General features: G+C 41.7%; 1 protein-coding gene across 2 annotated transcripts in view; it reads right to left on the bottom strand.

Annotated features, from left to right (window-relative positions):
* Positions 1–18,555, bottom strand: part of RNASEH2B (ribonuclease H2 subunit B) — a 38,624-nt gene extending 20,069 nt beyond the window's left edge. Inside the window, exons 1-5 of one of the 2 annotated variants that reach the window (XM_073613234.1) lie at positions 18,392–18,555; positions 16,348–16,419; positions 13,995–14,102; positions 11,471–11,547; positions 10,852–10,969 (exon numbers count right to left, since the gene is read on the bottom strand). In XM_073613234.1, the coding sequence (XP_073469335.1) occupies positions 10,852–10,969; positions 11,471–11,547; positions 13,995–14,102; positions 16,348–16,419; positions 18,392–18,455 (439 nt within the window). In that variant the 5' untranslated portion in view covers positions 18,456–18,555. The remainder of the gene's footprint in view (positions 1–10,851; positions 10,970–11,470; positions 11,548–13,994; positions 14,103–16,347; positions 16,420–18,391) is intronic. The other variant, XM_073613233.1, reaches the window with a different exon arrangement.
* Between the last annotated feature and the right edge of the window lie 2,403 nt (positions 18,556–20,958).

The raw sequence follows: 20,958 nt of genomic DNA, 5'->3' as shown, positions 1-20,958 counted from the left end.
TAAAAAAAAAAAAAAAAAAAAAAAAAAAAAAGCCAGTTTTACAGGCGTTTGGCTTTTTTTTTTTTTTTTTTTAATGCCCCTGGCGTATTAGAAGAGCATTGTTTACACCAAAAAAAATAAATAAAATAAAATAAACCTATTGCTAGTGCACTCTAATAACCAGAATAAATATTGTGGCCAGTTTAAATGCACATAAATGTGTGTGCAATAAGTGACTTTTACCGTATTTTTTTTTAGCAACTTTTCTCCTACCAGAAGAAAAAGGCCTTCAGAGGAGCTGAGCAAAGGCTCAGTGTGCAAGAAGCCTTATTCTATTTTTTCCCCCTACAGGATCATTTATGTTCTTAGTAGACCACCACAAGACTTAAGACAAACCTGACCTGCTACTGCAGACCAATCCTGGAGATACTGATAGATACCAAGCCATCATGCTGATCACAGAACAAATACTGTATGTCAAATAAGAAAGTCACCAGTTTCGGTCTTTCATTTGCTGCATGTTTGTTCAAGGTCCCTACACAATCCCCTACACAGCAAATATATCAGTGAGAAAGATGATGCTCGGTGAGGAAATACAAATCGAACATGCTTCGGGGACTGGAGCTACAAAACGCAGATGGAGCTAATCACAAGACTGGAAGGGGTCTCAAACTGGTGGCCCTCCAGCTGTTGCAAAACTACAAGTCCCATCATTCCTCTGCTTGAGGGAGTCATTCTTGTAACTGTCAGCCTTGCAATGCCTCATGGGACTTGTAGTTTCGCAACAGCTGGAGGGCCGCCAGTTTGAGACCCCTGGAAGGGAAATAAAAATACTATAGTAGGTTGAAGCTGATCCCCAGACTAATCACCCCCCACCCCTCTTCCCACCAAACTTAACCCACCCTGCCCTCCTGTAGCTCCCTTGTTGTGGGCCTGTGCCAACACTGCTTTATGTCTAGGGGACTTGGTCACTTACCCTATCCTCCAGTCCAGCCGACTCCTCTGCAAAAAAACCTAAAAATTAGTCCTTTATAGTACAAAAAGAATAATCCCTACTGTAAAATATTACTTTCACAGAAAAAAAAAAAATCAACCCCTTAGAGTAGGGATTATCTGTTTGTTTTGTACTATAAAGGGCCAATTTCAGTTTTTTTAAACCCATTATGTTTCTAAACGTCTTAGACCTGGTTCACACCTATGTGTGTTTTTTGGTGCTTTTTGCAGAAATGCAGTACAGTTTATTTACATGGTTTCCTATGGGACACATTCACATCTATGCTTTTTTTCAGCTGCTGCGTATTTGGAAAGGGTCAGGGACTTTTTTTTTTTTTTTTAACGCCAAACGGTGCTTTTTTTGGTTCAATATACTTCAATGGAGAAGCTGCAGAAAAGCATGTAATGCTTTCTTGCAGCAATTTGTGTTTTTTAATCTGCCCAACAACAAATTGGCCGAAAAAAAAAACAGATCAAAAGCAAACTGCATAAGTGTGAACCGAGCCTTAGATTGGCCACATGGATCAATTTTTAGATGAGAATATTCATACGAAAAATCTTTGTACATTCACTGAATGAAAGAAGGTTTGAAATTTTCACTTGCTTTTAACATTCTGTTTTTAAAATGAATGTAAATTTCTAAAAGAAAACCACATACACTGTCTGAAAATTCCTTTGACCAAGAAGTTTTCTACTATTTCTAAATTTTCCCATCACTGTGGTTGAAAACAAACGTTGAATTGACCCCACTAGCCATTAGAAAATCGAAAGAAAAAGTTATAATTATAAAGTTATATATTATAAGTAAATTACATTTTTTTTGAAGGAAGACTTTTTTTTGTATGGCCGGCATATAATAATATATCACAGTTCTGTTTGAAAATCGTCAAAACAGTCTAACTTTTTTTTTCTTTAAATAAACAAAATTTGATCTCCGAGTCTGATGATACTTACGATTCCCCCTTTAATAATATATAGAGTATATCCCCTCTAATAGTATATACAGTATATCTCTCTTCTGTCTGTTATTCTCAGAGTGGATTCGATATTTTGCTCCCTAACCATGTAGTTGGTTATTTATATTTACCACTGCATAGAGATATTTAAGAATAAATTGCTTTTTTTTTTTTTTTTTTAAACTTTACATATTAACTAAATTATATACCACACTTTTTTTTTGTTTTAGGGTTATTAACCGATCAAAAGAATGGGCCAACTAATCGATTATGAATATAATCTTTAGTTGCTGCCCTAATCATGACCAATACAGGGCTGATGAATAGTCCAACACCAGGGCACAGGGCAGCAAGAATCAGAGAAGTAAAAGTGCTACGCCAGTCTTAGACATAAACAAGTATTTAACCCTTGTAGCGTGAGCACTGTTCCACTGCAAGGGAGGGTTTTTACTTTTCCCCAGAGTTCAGCTTTAAAAATAAAACTAAGTAGCCCAAATACTTAACTGAATCTGTGGTCACATGACATGCTGGAGTTATCTTTCTTTTGCACTAAACAGTAGGGTTTTTCTACAAGCTGGATGCTCCTTTCCTGGTAATGTGCACAATTCCCACTTCCTGTCTATCAGTAGGGTTCTCTCAAGGTACTGAAGAGCCCATTGGCTGCGCGATTCTGTCACATCGAGAGGCAGCAAAAAGATTGGTTCTGTGAAGGGTCATAAGAAAAATCTGACTCAGGCGAGTAAGTTTTTTTTTTTTTTATTGTGAATGGGTGGGAGAGAGCTCAGGGATGGGCTTTAAAAATGTCCATATATCGAAATGGTAAAAGATTGTCCTAAATTAAAACATATTACCCAGTGGGAACGCAAGTTAAATTTGGAATACGACCCCAAAGACTGGGAAGCCAACTGGCAGAATTTGGCGTAAATGCACAAAATCTCTTACTATTAGTGAAACGGCAATTAAATTATTTACTCGCTGGTACTATACTCCTCTACGATTGGGAAAGATCTACCCCCAGACTTCCTCATCTTGTTTACGAGAATGTGCTCTTCCAGGTTCTTTTTTTGCACGTGTTCTGGGAGTGAGAAGCTCTGCAAACTACTTGGAGAGGGACTCTGGAGCTAATCGACAAGCTGGCGGAGAGGAACATGGCTCTGACACATACTCACTGTCTTATTTGAAAAAAATCCCCCGATATCCCGAAACCCCTAATGAAACTATTATTACACACTATTGGTATTGCTCTGCATTGGGCAATCGCCCTTAACTGGAAGTCTAACACCATTCCATTCTCGCAGGTTATCTCTGGAGTTGATCAAATAATGTTATCATAAAAAATATTTCACACACCGCATGACTCCATCCTTATCTATGACGCTAAATGGAACCCTTGGTTCACTTTCCGTCTTCAAGAACGACCTGAGTTATTATTTTCTTATTTTTTTTTGGTATTTGACTCTCCGATTGCAGTCTTGTTTGACATACCATATTGCGGATAAGGTCATATAGCATTATGATTTTCCTGTATAACCACGAATACTTATCTATTTGGATGATCATTGTCTACCCATGTAACCCAAATGATTTTTCGATATGTAGTTTTTTATCTTGTGTCATTTTGTACTGCAAACTTCTCTCAATAAACAATGCTTAGTATAAAAGAAAAGTCCATATATACATTCAATAGTATAGCTGGCGGTTTCTCTGAAGCTTCTCTTAACAATAGAACTTCTCTCTCTCAATCAACATTGATTGAGTCTTCAGGAGGGGAGTAGGAGGAAAAGAAGAGGGGTTTTCTCAGCTAAGCACACCCTCCTGCATGCATGCTTAACCACCTTAAGGACCGAGCCTCTTTCTGAGATTTGTTGTTTACAAGTTAAAAACAGTTTTTTTTGCTAGAAAATTACTTAGAACCCCCAAACATTATACATTTTTTTCTAACATCCTAGAGAATAAAATGGCGGTTGTTGCAATATTTTCTGTCACACCGTATTTGCTCAGCGGTCTTACAAGCGCACTTTTTTTTGGAAAAAAATACACTTTTTTGAACTAAAAAATAAGACAACAGTAAAGTTAGCCCAATATTTTTTATATTGTGAAAGATAATGTTACACCGAGTAAATTGATACCAAACACGTCACGCTTCAAAATTGTGCCCGCTCGTGGAATGGTGACAAACTTTTACCCTTAAAAATCTCCATAGGCGAAGTTTAAAAAACTCTACAGGTTGCATGTTTTAAGTTACACAGGAGGTCTAGGGCTAGAATTATTGCTCTCGCTCTACCGATCGCAGAGATACCTCACATGTGTGGTTTGAACACCGTTTTCATAAGCGGGCGCTAGTCACCTATGCGCTCGCTTCTGCACACGAGCTCGTCTGGACTTTTTTTTTTTCTTATTTATTTTATCTTTTTTAAAAAATATTTTTAGACTGTTAAAAAAAAAAAAATTGGGTCATTTTTATTCCTATTACATACCTTGTAATAGAAAAAAAAAAAGCATGACAGAGCCTCTTAAATATGAGATCTGGGATCAAAAAGACCTCAGATCTCATATTTACATTAAAATGCAATAAAAAAAAAAAAAAAAAAAAATTTGTCATTTAAAAAAAATGAAAAATGACCCTTTAAGAGCTATTGGCGGAAGTGACGTTTTGACGTCGCTTCCGCCCTGCAGTGATATGGAGATGGGTGGGGGCCATCTTCCCCTCACTCGTCTCCATACCCAGCAAGGGGACAGATGCGATCGCCTCTGCGCTGCCGATGGCTCCAGATCGCGGCGGGGAGCCCCTCTCCCGCCGCCAATAAAAGTGATCTTGCAGCGAATCTGCCACAGAGACCACTTTTACCTTGTAGTGGACCGCCCGCTGAAAAGGAGGATACCGGGGTTATGGCAGCTAGCTGCTGCCATAACAACGATATCCTCCTTCAAAGTCATCACGTAAAACGAGGGTGGGCAGTCCGGAAGTGGATGTAAAGCCTCACATACAGTGGGCAAAAAAGTATTTAGTCAACCACCAATTGTGCAAGTTCTCCCACTTAAAAAGATGAGAGAGGCCTGTAATTGTCATCATAGGTATACCTCAACTATGAGAGACAAAATGTGGAAACAAATCCAGACAGACAATCACATTGTTTGAACTTGTTATCAGTATAAAAGACACCTGTCCACAATCTCAAACAGTCACACTACAAACTCCACTATGGTGAAGACCAAAGAGCTGTCGAAGGACACCAGAAACAAAATTGTAGACCTGCACCAGGCTGGGAAGACTGAATCTGCAATAGGCAAGCAGCTTGGTGTGAAGAAATCAACTGTGGGAGCAATAATTAGAAAATGGAAGACATACAAGACAACTGATAATCCCCCTCGATCTGGGGCTCCACGCAAGATCTCACCCCATGGGGTCAAAATGATCACAAGAACGGTGAGCAAAAATCCCAGAACCGAAACGATGATCCTCCGTCTTGAAGAGACTCATCGCCGAGACATACAGGAGGTGAGGGGAGAAGTATCCAGCTTGTCAGAAAGGATAACAATGGGAGAGGTAGCGGTATCGTCACTGGAGGACAGAGTTTCAGCACTGGAACATTCCCGGGATCTCCATAGAGATAATGCCATAGCCCTTCAACTTCACATCGAAGACATCGAAGACAGGAGCCGCCGGAACAACCTGCAGCTCCGGAGTATTCCGGAGACTGTAAACCCCGAGAGCCTGGCTGAAACAGTGACAGGGATTTTCCAAACTGTTCTGGACGACGCGACCATTGACATAGAGCTCGATAGAGTGCACAGAACACTGGGGCCAAGACCGACCGATCCGAGCAATCCCCGCGATGTAGTATGCAGACTACATCGCTACCTTCAGAAAGAGAACATACTGCACCGTGCCTGGGAACACGGGGACGTGGACACCAACGGATCGCAGGTTAGAATTCTACCGGATCTCTCAAGAGCAACTCTGAGACGCCGAGCCATGCTGAGACCCCTTCTTGAATTGGCGAAGCAGAAGGGCTTCACTTACCGCTGGGGTTACCCACTAGCAGTGACATTCCGTAAGGATTCGTCTGCATTCACTCTCCAGTCTACTGCGGATCTCCCAGCCCTATTCCATTACCTGGAAACAGAACCGATACAGTTACCGGACTGGTTACAGATTCTCCCACGTCCAGCTGGCAGATCGGGCCCTTCAGCCGCCCGAGGTCCACTACCACCACGTCCTCGCGGAAGGAGAAGACATCAATCCGCCTCGGGTGGCGCCCCACGCGAGTAGATCTCGGATGGTGGATCCCTAGCTTCCCCCACGTTCCCCCCCTCCCCCCCCCCATGGTTCCTGAGACTGACTGTCCCCATTGCCTCGGCAAGTTCTACTACTCCCATCCCCTACCCCTGAATGAGTAGTTAGCGATATAATGTGTGACTTTTGCTCTCCCACCTCCAAACCTCCTGCTGCCTGTATGATTGGATTGACTTCTGAGCTCACTTGGCTTTGAGCTGCAGATCCCCCCCTGGGATACATACCAACCCATCACAGCTTTATTTGCCCGATTGAAACTCGGCATGGATGTTTGACAATAACGGTGATGGGGGTACGCTGCTTGTTTAACCACTAATGGCGGTTACACTGCCTTGACTTTGGGAAGATTACCACAATAGGTCAGGTGGATCCCCTAAGTGCGCCTACGAGACCCCCACACAGCACCGTTACGTCAATATCCCGTTGGAATTATATAGTGCAGCGATTGGATGGGCAATCTTCCCCCATCAACTAATTTCACCCTAGCATGCAAAGCGGAGATGGGAGGAAGAGAGAGAGGAATCTATCTCACCTTACAGGGCCCCAGAGGCACCCATTCCACTGCACTTTCCTATTTATCTCCCCTAATGTGTCCTCCGCATGAAATGTAGACTGAACATACATTATACGGAGCCACAGGAGACTACCAGAACCACACGGGGGGACCTAGTGAATGACCTGCAGAGAGCTGGGACCAACGTAACAAAGGCTACCATCAGTAACACACTACGCCGCCAGGGACTGAGATCCTGCAGTGCCAGACGTGTCCCCCTGCTTAAGTCAGTACATGTCCGTCTGAGGTTTGCTAGAGAGCATTTGATGATCCAGAAGAGGATTGGGAGAATGTGATATGGTCAGATGAAACCAAAGTAGAACTGTTTGGTAGAAACACAACTCGTCATGTTTGGAGGAGAGAGAATGCTGAGTTGCAACCAAAAAACACCATACCTACTGTGAAGCATGGGAGGTGGCAACATCATGCTTTGGGGCTGTTTCTCTGCAAAGGGAACAGGACGACTGATCGTGTACATCAAAAGAATGAATGGGGCCATGTATCGTGAGATTTTGAGTGCAAACCTCCTCCCATCAGCAAGGGCATTGAAGATGAAACGTGGCTGGGTCTTTCAGCACGACAAGGATCCCAAACACACTGCCCGGGCAATGAAGGAGTGGCTTCGCAAGAAGCATTTCAAGGTCCTGGAGTGACCTAGCCAGTCTCCAGATCTCAACCCCATAGAAAACCTTTGGAGAGAGTTGAAAGTCCGTGTTGCCCAGCGACAGCCCCAAAACATCACTGCTCTAGAGGAGATCTGCATGGAGGAATGGGCCAACATACCAGCAACAGTGTGTGACAACCTTGTGAAGACTTACAGAAAATGTTTGACCTCTGTCATTGCCAACAAAGGATATATAACAAAGTATTGAGATGAGCTTTTGATGTTGACAAAATACTTATTTTCCACCATAATTTGCAAATAAATTCTTTCAAAAATCAGACAAATGTGATTGTCTGGATTTGTTTCCACATTTTGTCTCTCATAGTTGAGGTATACCTATGATAACAATTAGAGGTCGACGGTCGGCCGATATTTGGTGTTTTTTACTTAATCGGCATATTGTGCTGATAAAAAAGGCAGATATAACTTCAGCGCGACTTGCAAATGACTTCTGTATAGTAAGTCAATACAAGTTGCCTGTATTCTTCTGTGAAGCGACTTCTCCCTCCTCTGGGCAGCCTGCCAAATCTGACAAAAAGAACCTGAAGGATACAATGTTTTACACTTATGAATGAACTAAATTCCGTGTGTAGAAGCTCTCAGTTTAACCATTTAAAGACTAAATCTTTTCTGACACTTGTTGCTTACAAGTAAAAATCCTATATTTTCTGCTAGAAAATCACTTAGAACCCCCAAACATTATATATTTTTTTTTTAGCAGAGACCCTAGGGAATAAAATAGCGGTTGTTGCAATATTTTATGTCACACGATATTTGCGCAGCGGTCTTTCAAACACAATTTTTAAAAAAAAAAATACACTAATACATTTTAAAAAAACTAAGCAGTAAAGTTAGCCCATTTTTTTTCGTCCAAAAGTTTTGATTACCTGTTTTTGTGCATTTATTTTTAAGATATAGTTTTTTTTTAATTTATTTTTTTTATCTAAATTCTACATAGAAGTGAACTGATTGGAGGTTTGTTTTGTTTAATAAATGTTTAAATGTAAAAAAATTTCTGTATCACTTAAGGTTGCTTTCACACTGCAGCGGGCATGTGTTGACGGTAAAACGCTGCTAGTTTTAGCTGCGCTTTACCGTCATTTTAGCGGCGCTATTCGGCTGCTAGCGGGGCGCTTATAACCCAGCTAGTAGCCGAGGAAGGGGTTAAATGCGCCCCTGAAGTGCCGCTGCCAAAACGCTTTGCAGGCGCTTTGGCAGCGGTGCGCATTCAATTTAATGGGCAGGAGTGGTGTATACACCGCTTCAAAGATGCTGCTTGCAGGACTTTTTTACCATCATGCCAGCGCATCGCCTCAGTGTGAAAGCACTCGGGCTTTCACACTGAGACTGCAGGGGAGCCGTTTTACAGGCACTTTACAGGCGCTATTTTTAGCCCAAAAGCACCTGAAAAATGCCCGTGTGAAAGGGGTCTAACTGTTAGATTTTATGAGATGAAGGAAAAAAAAAAAAAAAAAAAAAAAAAAAAAAAATCCCATATCGGTCGATCTCTAATAACAATTACAGGCCTCTCTCATCTTTGGAAGTGGGACACCCAATTGCACAATTGGTGGCTGACTAAATACTTTTTTGCCCCACTGTATACCCAGTCAAGTGAACATTCTCAGATGATACACAGAGCTGAAACAAATCTCCCTACATAAAGTTTTACATGTATATCTGCTGTCTTCAGCTTTATATATTCTTTAGAAAGTGCACATCGTGTTAGAAATTTTTCTTCCTGTTTCAGCAGTGGGAGGAGAGTCTGGGCATACACTGTGTGTGAGCTGATTGGAGGAAAGGCACACATCCCCCCTCAACATGCAGAGCTGTGCTGTGAATAGACCAGCTCTCTGCTTATCCGTCTCCAAGTTCCCTCGCCGATACAAATTTCCAGCTGTTTTTTTATCTCCTGTGTTAGAGAACTTGTCAGAAGTTATCTGCTGATAACAGGGGAATGGAGCAGCAGAAAGACACAGGACTTAGGGCTTTTGAGAGAGAGATAAGTAAACATTACAGATATATGTGCCTAGGTCAGATTTCATGAATGGGGGTGGGTTTACATCCACTTTAAGCTAAGGGCAGATGGATTTCAGGAAGCACCGTATTTATTGGCGTACTTTTTCCCCCGGAAAATAAAGGGAAAATCAATAAAAAGGGTAAACAGCAATATTTACCTGGCTTACCTTGGGGGGGGAGGGGGGTTTACACAGATAGAGCTTCTGTTTACTTGGTGCTCGGTCGCACAGTCCCACCTCCTGGATGGCTCATAGAATAGACGTCATATGTCCTAGCATTGGACCAGCGTTCTGTCTATCCTATGAGCTGTCCAGGGGAAGGGACTGTGTGTGACTGAGTGCCGAGTAAACAGAAGATCCAACTGTGTAATCCGGCAATAATCAGGATGCATTGATGGACAATGGCAAGGCCGAAGATGGTCACTGATCCTTATTTTGTATCAAAGTTGTTCATTTCAAATTTCAAATTTTTTCCCTGAAACTTCCCTCTTAAAATTAAGGTCCGTGTTATACGCCGAGAAATACGGTAAATGCTACATGAATCATTTTGCAATGGAGAGGCTGCAGATGGGCACTGATCAGGCTGCAACGATGGGCAATGGCAAGGCTGCAGATGGGCACTGATCCTTATTTTGCTTCAAAGTTGTTCATTTCAAATTTCTTCCCTGAAACTTCCGTCTTAAAAATTAAGGTCCGTGTTATACGCCGATAAATACGGTAAATGCTACATGAATTATTTTGCCCATACTCAAGATGGCCACGGCCAGAAATGCTAGGGGGTTGTTTATCAAAGTTATTTGTCAACAAAATAGAGCTTAGAGACATGGATGGATGGGGGAGTTTGCTTTGAACATTTAAAATTAATTAAATAGTGTTTTTGGTGCTCGGATACAGTGAAGATCCGCTTTAAGCTATGCTGGAATCATTAAAACAAAAACAAAAAAAATGTATAGGAAGCGAGAAAGATGGCCAGGAAATTCCAATGAACGTTCAGAGAAAGCAAAATTCACATGAATTCACGAATGATAAAATATTGCGTCTGTCTAAACAAGGACCTGTAATCCCATTTTAAACACAGACACATGTTCTTGAAAAGGCAAAAGATATTTTGGAAAAGTGAAGGGTTGCTTTCCTAACGGCCATTCTGATGTAATGCCTAGACCAGTGGTTCTCAACTCCAGTCCTCGGGACCCACCAACAGGCCAGATTTTAAGTATTACCTTGGGGAGTTGCAGACTAGAATACTGCAATCACTGAGCAGCAAGTGATATCACCTGTGATGTATTTCAGTTATCTTGCAAACCTGGCCTGTTGGTGGGTCCCGAGGACTGGAGTTGAGAACCACTGGCCTAGACAATGTCACTAATATCACAAGAAATGCAAGAAAACGGCACCTTTTTCTTCTGTCACATGATGGAGGGACTTCTCTACTTGAGTGCACTTCAGCAACAAGTTACAAGATGGAAACTCCTCATCTACCACAATCTGTTCCGCTGGCTGAAATTTTCCTTGCTAAAAAGACAAACTGAAAGTATTAATAATGAGAATGCAGAAGTATAATAGATATAAAAGGGGACATTGTGGCTGCTAAATTAGTGGACTGAAAGCCATCAACCCTCACAATGGCTAAATCTCAAATCTGAGACCAAAATATTGTTCAAGCTATCCATCAACTAAAAGTTTTAGTTTATATTTTTGTAGGCATGAATCAGAAATGGGTAGAGCTCAATTACATAACTGACGTTTATTTGCATAACACTCATGACAGAGCCATTATACGAAGCAAAAGAGGTCAGGTCAAAAAGGTATGCACTTCCTTTCGGGCGTGTATAGAAAATGCATCAATTATTTTAAAATAGATAACTTGTGAGTAAACAGTAACAGGTTAAGCAGGCTGAAACAAAAATACTGTATGATTGTTTTGGGTGTACGATCACATGCTCATCACTGACACATATACACACACTGACTAATATAGCTCCTGTTTACATATGTATACATATACCACTATACCTCTTTGTCTGCCTTTATTAAGTAGTATATCACCAAAAACAGAGGATCCACTGGGGTTGCGTATAATAACCTGCCATCTAGAACAAAAGTAAAAAACATGAGAAAAGGTATTTCAAACAGTAAATCCAATCTATGTTGTTATCTGATTAGTTTGCACTATAGCATGCAAATGTAATGTAGTATCAGTAATATTTTGAAGTTCAATTAACCACCTCCATAAATTGTTACATTAAAAGAAAAAAAAAAAAAAAAGTCAAAGCATTATATAAATCCTTCAGCTAATGAGCACGAAAGATTAATGAATTGCTGTTTCCACACAGGGGAGTCTAGAGCTGAAGCTCCTTAGTAGGTTGCACACATATCCTGCACCCAGGAAATAGGGAGACACCTCGGCACAGGGAATTTGGGATCAGGTCTACGATTGCTAAACAGACCCGTGCAAAAGCTGGCCATACACTAGTAGAGCTTCGTTCAACAGTTTTTCTTTTAAGAACAGTCATTCAATTTTCTAATCATTACTGGGGTCAAAATTGATGGTTGTTTTCGACTCCAACAAGAAAAATTTGAAAAAAGCAGGTTAGAATTTTTTTCTTGAACAAGTTTCTAAAAGTGTATGTGGTTTTTATCGGTAAGTCTCTTAATTACAAAATCGATGGTCAAAAGCAAATTAGATTTTGAAGTAATTTTGAACGTCATTTATCAAGTCATCGAACATACTGAGAATTTCTGTATGAGGCTAGGTTCACACTTGTGTGATGCGGGAACCGACGCGATTCCAGCGCCAATTTCCGCATTGCATCTCTCTCGCAGGCAGTTCACAACGTCTTCTGTGAACCGCTGTGGGTGTCAATACAATGTTAATGATACCCCCAGATCGGTTCACAGATCGCAGTGCGAACTGTGGATTCGGTCAGGAATCGGATCGCATGGGTGAGAACACCCATGAGACCCGATTCCAGTGAGGGGGGGGGGGTCTGGGAGAAGTTCCTGCACCTTTTTCTGTGCGAATCCAATGCGAGTTCACCATTCAACTGTATGGCTGAACTCGCATTGCTCAGACATCACATGTGATCGGCACGACGTTGAGATCGCACTTGTGTGAACCTGGGCTGCACGTTGATTAGAAAACCTACTAGTGTATGCGGCTTTAGCGAAAAAGAGAATCCTCAGAATTTGCTCCAGTGATAGATATGGAGGAGCTCTTGGCTCAAGTGTCTTGGAAACCTTCTTGCTGAGGGACAGAAGACAACCTGAGTTAAAGTCAGGTGCTTTGTTGATTTTAAGGAGACCTGCACAAAAAACGTCAATTGCACTACTCGGATATCCATGCTGAAGATGACATCTGTATTAATCTCAGGTCAACTGCTCTTCCTCTATCACAATCTTGTGATAATACCTGCTGTATGCTGATACCAAGACACTGGGACTTGTAGTGCTAATACCTGCTGAATGGATATCAGGATTTTGGGAACGATAGCGCTAATACCTGCTGCTAATTGAATGCATTGTGCAGCGATTGTAATTGTTTCTCCCCTTCTCACCAATCCTCGCTGGTGTAGGATTACATGGTGGTGCCCTAGGTCTCCTGTTTTGTGAATTGTTGGAACTCTGAGCCAGTTATATTTTTCCTTTTCATTACTGTCCTTTTTGCCCTATGGCGACTAAGATTGTTTCTTTCTTTCTTTTTTTTTTTTTTGAATTGTCTGCCTTTTTTGTTTCTAGGGCAAAAAATTAAAACCGCAGAAGTGATGAAATACACCAAAGGAAAGCGCTATTCGTGGGGGGAAGCAAACATTTTATTTGGGTACAGTGTCACACGACCAAGCAATTTTCAGTTAAATTAACGCAGCGCCGTATCGCGAAAAAAAGGCCTGGTCCCGAAGGGGGATAAACCTTCAGAAGCCTAAGTGGTTAAACAACCCACTGGTAGAGGCACCAAGGCTGATCCTCTAGTTTTTAGAGAGGTGCACACTGCATAAATAAGGGCCGAAGCAGTCTCCTTTAATTTGGGAGTGACTCAGAATGACCTAAGGCTGGAAATAACATTGTTAGAAGCAACAAGGTGACCAAAGTCACAGAAATAACAGATCAAAAGATCACCATTCAATTTTTTCAAGCAGAGAGAGTTGTGGGGAGAAGTCAGTGGGGCCTGGGCATGGTACTGTAAAAGCTAGGCCAAGTCAACCATGCTGGAAAGCCTAAATTGAAGAGACAAAGCTCAAGCAGTGGTGTACAAAAGAATCTTGACTGACAAAAAACAAAGATCCTTTCTAAAGCTCTGCTGTACTAAGACTAACTCCTAGACCACTAGCCATAAATTGAGGTTTGCTGGAATTGGAGGCGATATCCTCGGTTGGCCAAGATTTTGTTTGCCAGTGTCCAATCACCCTGTCAGAACTCAAATGTTTAAGGCTTCCTGTGCACCTCAATAGATGAAAAAGTAAAAAGAAAGTCTAAGCACTGGTATGCTACAATAAAATTAAATGTTTGCTTTTGTGTTAAGATACGCTTTAAGGACTCTTACCTTGTTGAACGGTCTGACCTATGAACCAAGATCGATATTCTTCTTGGAAAGCTTTCATTTCACAGATCTGCTGTCCAGAGTTAATAAACAGGTACATGTTGCCTTTTTCTATTAATAATAAAAAAAAAAAAAAAAAAAAAAAAAGGGTGCAAAACATAAATCTCATTATATGGCAGGTCTTGCATATACAGCAACACTGCACAGCAAAATGAATGAAACTAAAGCTACTTGTAGGTCAACCATATAGTAAAAAAAGTTCTATACCCATCCCAATCCGCCCAAACTCCCGCCACTTTCCGGTCATTAAACCCAGAAGCGATCCAATCCATCTGATGGCTTGGATCGCCATCAAAAGGGGACAGTGTAAAAATAAAAAGTAGAATAAGAAAAAAATGTTTTTTTTGAAGTGTTGCATCCCTCTGTGCTCACCCGCAGAAGCGAACGCATACATAAGTCGCGCCCACATATGTAAAAGGTGTTCAAACCACACATGTGAGGAATCGCCGAGATTATTCGCTCAAAAGCAATAATTTTAGCACTAGACCTTCTCTGTAAGGCTAATTTGACACTGCTTTAGCGCTAAAAATAGCACCTGTACAGAGCCTCTCCTGTCACTCCAGTGTGAAAGCCCGAGTGCTTTCACACTGGGGCAGTGAGCTTGCGGGACGTTAAAAAAAGCCCTGCAAGCAGCATCTTTGGGGTGGTTTAGAAGTGGTGTATACACCACTCCCAAAACACTTCTGCCCATTGAAATGAATGGACACCACTGCCAAAGCGCCTGCAAAGCATTCGGCAGCGGCGCTAAATGGGCGGCATTGACCTCCTTCTTCGGCCGCTAGTGGGGAGTTAAAAGCACCCCACTAGCAGCCGAAAAGCACCGCTAAAACAATGGTAAAGCACTGCTAGTTTACTGCCAACGCTCTCACCACCCCAGTGTGAAACTGCTCTAACTCTAAACAGGTAACCGTAAATAGTGTGATAGTGAATACCATTTTATTCTCTAGGGTCTCTGCTATATATAAAAAAAATTAAAAAAAAAAAAATTTCTAGCAAAAAATACAATTTAAACGTGTAAACAAAATGTTCCAGAAAAGACCTGATCAGCAAGTGGTTAGTGATATGGTAGAAATCAGAACAAACAGCACTCATACAACCATATAGTTACATAGGTTTAATTTTTTTACTCAGACAGAAATCACAACCTACTATAAACAAACAATTCTTAAAATGCACCTGCAGCTAAAAATGTATTTCTAAGGGCTTATTCACACCAGCAGCCGGGCTAATTGCATGGCCACTGGTGTATAATGGGAGGAAATTGCATTGCGATTTACGATCACTCCCATTTTAGTTGTGTGAAGCTTTGAGCTGGCGGGAATTACCATGCTTCTGGCCAATCAGACAGCATGCTGGAATTGTGTAAATCTGGCCACACAAAGTAAGATTTCTCTTGTTCAGCCCTGAGATCTTACATAGTTACATATAGTTACATAGTAGGTGAGGTTGAAAAAAGACACAAGTCCATCAAGTCCAACCTATGTGTGTGATTATGAAGGAGAGAAAAGTCTATCGATTTCCTCATCTATGCTAAACAGCGTGTAAGGAGTAAATGTCCCTTGTCAACCATTGTATTTTGACAGCCACGGGTTCGGATTGGATACAGCCGCTGTTCAGCTGATAATTCTCTATCGGGCAAATAGATTTTCAAAAGGAAGGATGTCAGGCAGTAGTTGCTGCCAGGGCCACACATGGCTCGATTTCATCCGGTTCGTTAGAAACCATCCGAAATTCGCACCGTGTATGGCCAGCTTTATAACTTCCGGTCCAGCTCCTGCTACAAAATCAGTCAGCCTGAGTGCTGCCCAGCCATTCACAGGAAGCTTTGTATTTTATGAGTGAATACAAGGCTTCTTCTAATTGGCTGAGCTGGAGATAGCGATTCATCTACCCACCTCTTTCAATCAGAGGATGCCTAGAATTCATTAATACAAAATGGATGAACAGCACTCAGCCTTACTTAAAGCGGAGTTCCACCCAAAAGTGGAACTTCTGCTCATCTGATTCCTCCTCCCCCCGGTGCCACAACTGGCACCTTTCAAGGGGGGGGGGGGGGTTAGTGTCAGATTGCTGCAATATCACAGTCCTGCTATTTTTAGGTGGACTCCCGCTTTAAGCAACAGTGCTGTATAGCAAAAAATGGGTAAAACTTCCAGAGGTCAAGTGGTGAAAGTATGCTCACATATTTTCAAAATAATCAATATAGCAATATTCTAAAAATAAATTTAGAGATTGACTCGTATATTGTAAACATTTGCAAAGGAGTTAAAAAAAAAAAAACAGAAATTCACAGCACCTGTCAATGGACTGCGCAGCTTTGCGAATAGCGTTTTACTGCTTGGCTTTTTTGCATCATCTTTTAAGGTTTCTGTAAGAAAACAAAGCATGAATGAGTTATCTGGTAATACATATATTGTATGGTCAATAAAATAATGAGGGGTAGCCTGCATAATAGTGTACACTTTTTTTCCTCCTTTTTGACCCCATGTCCTGACCTAGCCCACCCTCCCCCTCTACAGATGCATACTTATCTCAATCCCAATGGCCGTGGTTTCGCTGTTCGTTTTGTGGTGTAAGACTTTACTGTCCTGGCTGCACCTATGCATTGGTGCCCCATGGACTTCTATGAGTCCAATGTTCTAAAACTCATGTTGAGAATTGCATAGCTGATTTACATTTCGATCGGAGAGGTTTGCTTGGAAGTCTATAGGGCACCAACTGCACAGACGTGGCCAGGACAGTGAAAACAGTTAAACTGTGGCAATTGGATAGATGTAAGGATGCAACTGTGAGGGGGCAGGAAAGGTTAGATTAGGTCAGAGCACTAAAAGGATATGTGTACTTTATTCTGAGGTACACTTATCCTTTAACCACTTTACGACAGCCCTAGCAGAATATATTTTGGGGGGGTAATTTTTGCTATGTACGTGCTATGTGTTAGAAATATCTTATAAATGGACAACTTTGTGTAAAAAAAAAATAAATAAAAAAAATGAAAATGCATTTTCATTACACATTTTCCAAAAAGTTGTGGAAAAAAATGACATGTTCAAAAGACTCATAGATTATACGTTGGGGTGCTTACTTTCCAAAATGTTGTCATTTTGTGGGCGTTTCCATTGTCCTGGTGCTCCAGGGCCTTCAAAAGTGTAAGAGGTAGTCTAGAAATGAGATGTGTAATTTATGCTCCAAGAACGCCTAAAGGTGCTCCCTGCATGTTGGGCCTCTGTATGTGGCACCGCCGTACTCCAGAGGAGTAGTAGAATGTGTTTTGGGGTGTAATTTGTGGTATGCATATGCTGTGTGAGAGAAATAAACTTGTTAATATGACAATTTTGTGAAAAAAAAATCTTAATTTTGCGAAGAATTGTGGGAAAAAATTACAACTTAAAAAACTCACCATGCCTCTTACTGAATACCTTGGAATGTCTACTTTCTAAAAAGGTGTCATTTGGGGGGTATTTGTACTGTCCTGGCTTGTTAGGGTCTCAAGAAATGAGTCGGTACATCAGATGTGATAAATTTTCAATGATTGGCACCATAGCTTGTAGACTCTAAAGCCTCGTACACATGGTACGATTGTTGGCAGGGGATTGTCTGTTGACAGACTGTTGTCCTAAAATCTTACGGTTACTATAGTGCAGAAATGTAATATAATCCATTTAATGTTATTTCCTATGGGTCCTGTTCACATCTATGCAGCTTCCTGCAGTGTTTGTTTTTGGAAAGGTGCAGAAACTTTTACATGAAGGACAGTCCATTTATGGTGCCATAGACTTCAATGGAAGCACATCAAAAATGCATGTACATGTGCTCTTGGTAGGGTTTTGTGTTTAACCGCTTCAGATCCGCGCTATTGCCAAATGACAGCAACAGCGCGGACCTACATTGCCGGGACTATGTCTATTGACGTTGTCCCGTGCACGAGCGGCCTGCGATCAGCGAGTCTATGAGACTCGCCTGATCATAGATCAGAGTAAGGGGTTACACCGCAATGATGACGTTTGTGCCCAGACCTTCCATTGCTGGCAGCCCATTCATTTCATTGGGCTGCCCAATGTACAGGAACATGAAAAAAGTAGAACACGCGTGACCCGGCACCAAAGCATTAGCATGCAGTTTGCTGGCCAATTGTTATATGTGTTGGGCTGCCAATGACAGGTCACAGGACCCACACACATGTAACCAGGGCAGTGCCTCACATTTCTACACCATGTTCTGCTGTGAATGGGCCCCTAAGGGAGAAGCTGATTGGCTCCAGTTTTGTTCTGATACATGTAGCATTCACATGCCCCCCTCCTGTATACAGAACCATCAGTCATCTCCCTGGAGGTGAGTACCTGGAGCTACGAGCACCCACTGATCACACTGCACATCCCCGACCTTCTTCTTCCTGGACATCATCCTTCTCCACACACCGTGGACTCACAGCCCGGATAGACTTGGCGCCCTCCGGAGCAGTACATCTCTATGAAGGAAGGGGGGGAGGCGCAGCTATAACTTACACCGCTAAGCAAGAGGACACAAATCTACACAGACCGATAAGGGAATAATAGACTGATCCGTATGTAGTGTTCTGGTGTGTCTGCAGACGGATTTTACACATCGCCTTGTTCTATTTCTCCCTATCACAGTACTGCCCCCCCCTCCTCCGGGAGTTGGTACATGCCGCATGTGGTTACAGTGTTGCAGGAAGAGGATATCACTGGAGTTTCATCAGATTAGGCGACCCGTCAGAATGTATAACGGAAGTGACATTTCGTCGCCGCCATCTTGCTACACCCCGCACTCCCCTCCACAGTAAGGATACCCAATTAACCACTTCAATACAGGGCATTTTCACCCCTTTCCTGCCCAGACCAATTTTCAGCTTTCAGCGCTGTTACATTTTGAATGATAATTGCGCGGTCATGCAACACTGTACCCATATGAAATTTTGATAATTTTTTTTCCCCACAAATAGAGCTTTCTTTTGGTGGTATTTGATCACCTCTGTGGTTTTTATTTTTTGCGCTATAAACATAAAAAAGTGACAATTTTGAAAAAAAAAAAAACAATATTTTTTACTTTTTGCTATAATAAATATCCCATTAAAAAAAAAAAAAAAACAATTTTTTTCCTCGGTTTAGGCCGATATGTATTCTTCTACATATTTCTTGTAAAAAAAAAAATCGCAATAAGCATATATTGATTGATTTGTGCAAAAGTTATAGCGTCTACAAAATAGGGGATAGATTTATAGCATTTTTATTATTAATTTTTTTTTATTAGTAATGGCGGTGATCTGGGATTTTTATCGTGACTGCGACATTATGGCGGACACATCGGACAATTTTGACACATTTTTGGAACCATTGGCATTAATACAGCGATTAGTGCGATTAAAAATTAATTGATTACTGTAAAAATGTCACTGGCAGTGAAGGCGTTAACACTAGGGGGCGGTGAAGGGGTTAGCTGTGTTCCCTGGGAGGTGATTCTAACTGAAGGGGGAGGGGACTAACTAGTGGAAGTGACGGATCGTGGTTCCTAGCTAATAAGAACACACGATCTGTCACTCCTGTCAGAACAGAACAGGGACGAGTGTGTGTTTACATACACTCGTCCCTGTTCTGTGTCTCCTGCTTACGATCGCTCGTTGCCGGCGGTCATCGCAACCGTTGGCCACTAGCATCGGCACCCCCATTGTGCAGCGGGCACGAGTGCCTGCTAGCCGGACCCCGCGAGCCGACGTATAGTTACGTGGTTTCGTGCAGAGGAGCCAACCTGTCGCAGTATAACTGCGGTGGCTGGTCCGGAAGAGGTTATGATGTGATGTGTAGAATGAGCAGAGATGTATCTATAGGCGGACACAGAGATGGAAATGTACACTTTATATGTGTAGGGGTGGATGGATAGATAGGTGACATGGGTGCCCTGCATTCTGCCAGCAGCAGGTGATCACTGGGGTGGGTTTACTAAAGGTAAAAGACTGTGAGTAAGTAAGTAAGACTGTGCAGTTATCCTTATTTTCCCTGAGCTTAGAAATTGTGGTAAAGTTCTACTGATTTCCATCATCCAATCATGTGCAAGAAAAATGCTGTTTAAAAAAAAACAAACATTTTCCTTGCACCTGATTGGATAGTGAAGCTTCACCACATTTACTAAGCTGCCTTTAGTAACTCTACCCCCATGTGTCCATGTCAGTGTGTTTATGTGAGTTTTTAGGAATATTCTTCCCATATATATGTATTATTATTACTATTTTTTTTTTTTTTTTACTTAGTTGCATTAAAATACAATTGCACACATTCATGCGTGTTTGCGGTACATTTGTGTGTGTTTGCAGTGCTTTCTAATGCAGAAAAATACAGCATGCTGTACTTTTTGTAAACACTCATGAAAGCAATACATTGGTGTAAACTCATTGGAATACATTCATTTCTTATGGTGGTATTTAATCACCACTGGGGTTTTTTATTTTTTGCTAAACAAATAAAAAAAAAAAAAAAAAAATTTTGAAAAAAAAAAAAAAGAGTTTTCTCCTTCACTGATGGGCACTTATGAGGCGGCACTGATAAGGTGGCACTGATATGTAGAATTGATGGGCACTGTTATGCAGCACTGATAGGCGGCACTGATGGGCACTAATAGGCAGCACTGATGATGAGGTACTAACAGGTATTACTGATCGGCACTGTGGTGGGCACTGTGGTGGGCACTGATTGGCACTGTTATGGGTGCTGACAGACGTTCCTGATGAGCACTGACTGGCAGCTGATGGCCACTGATTGGCATTGTTGTGGCACCTCTCATGGGGGCTGCGCTGATAATCAATGTGCTGATTATCAGCGCGGACCCCCCGCTGATCGGCTCTCCCTGTCAGAGTGATCTGAGGAAGGCCGTTTACCGCCACTTCCAGGTTCAC

This window comes from Aquarana catesbeiana, linkage group LG02 (genome assembly GCF_042186555.1).
Source record: "Aquarana catesbeiana isolate 2022-GZ linkage group LG02, ASM4218655v1, whole genome shotgun sequence".
Taxonomy (NCBI): domain Eukaryota; kingdom Metazoa; phylum Chordata; class Amphibia; order Anura; family Ranidae; genus Aquarana; species Aquarana catesbeiana.
The sequence above is the reverse complement of the archived record's forward strand: the minus strand, read 5'-3'. Positions and strand labels throughout refer to the sequence as shown.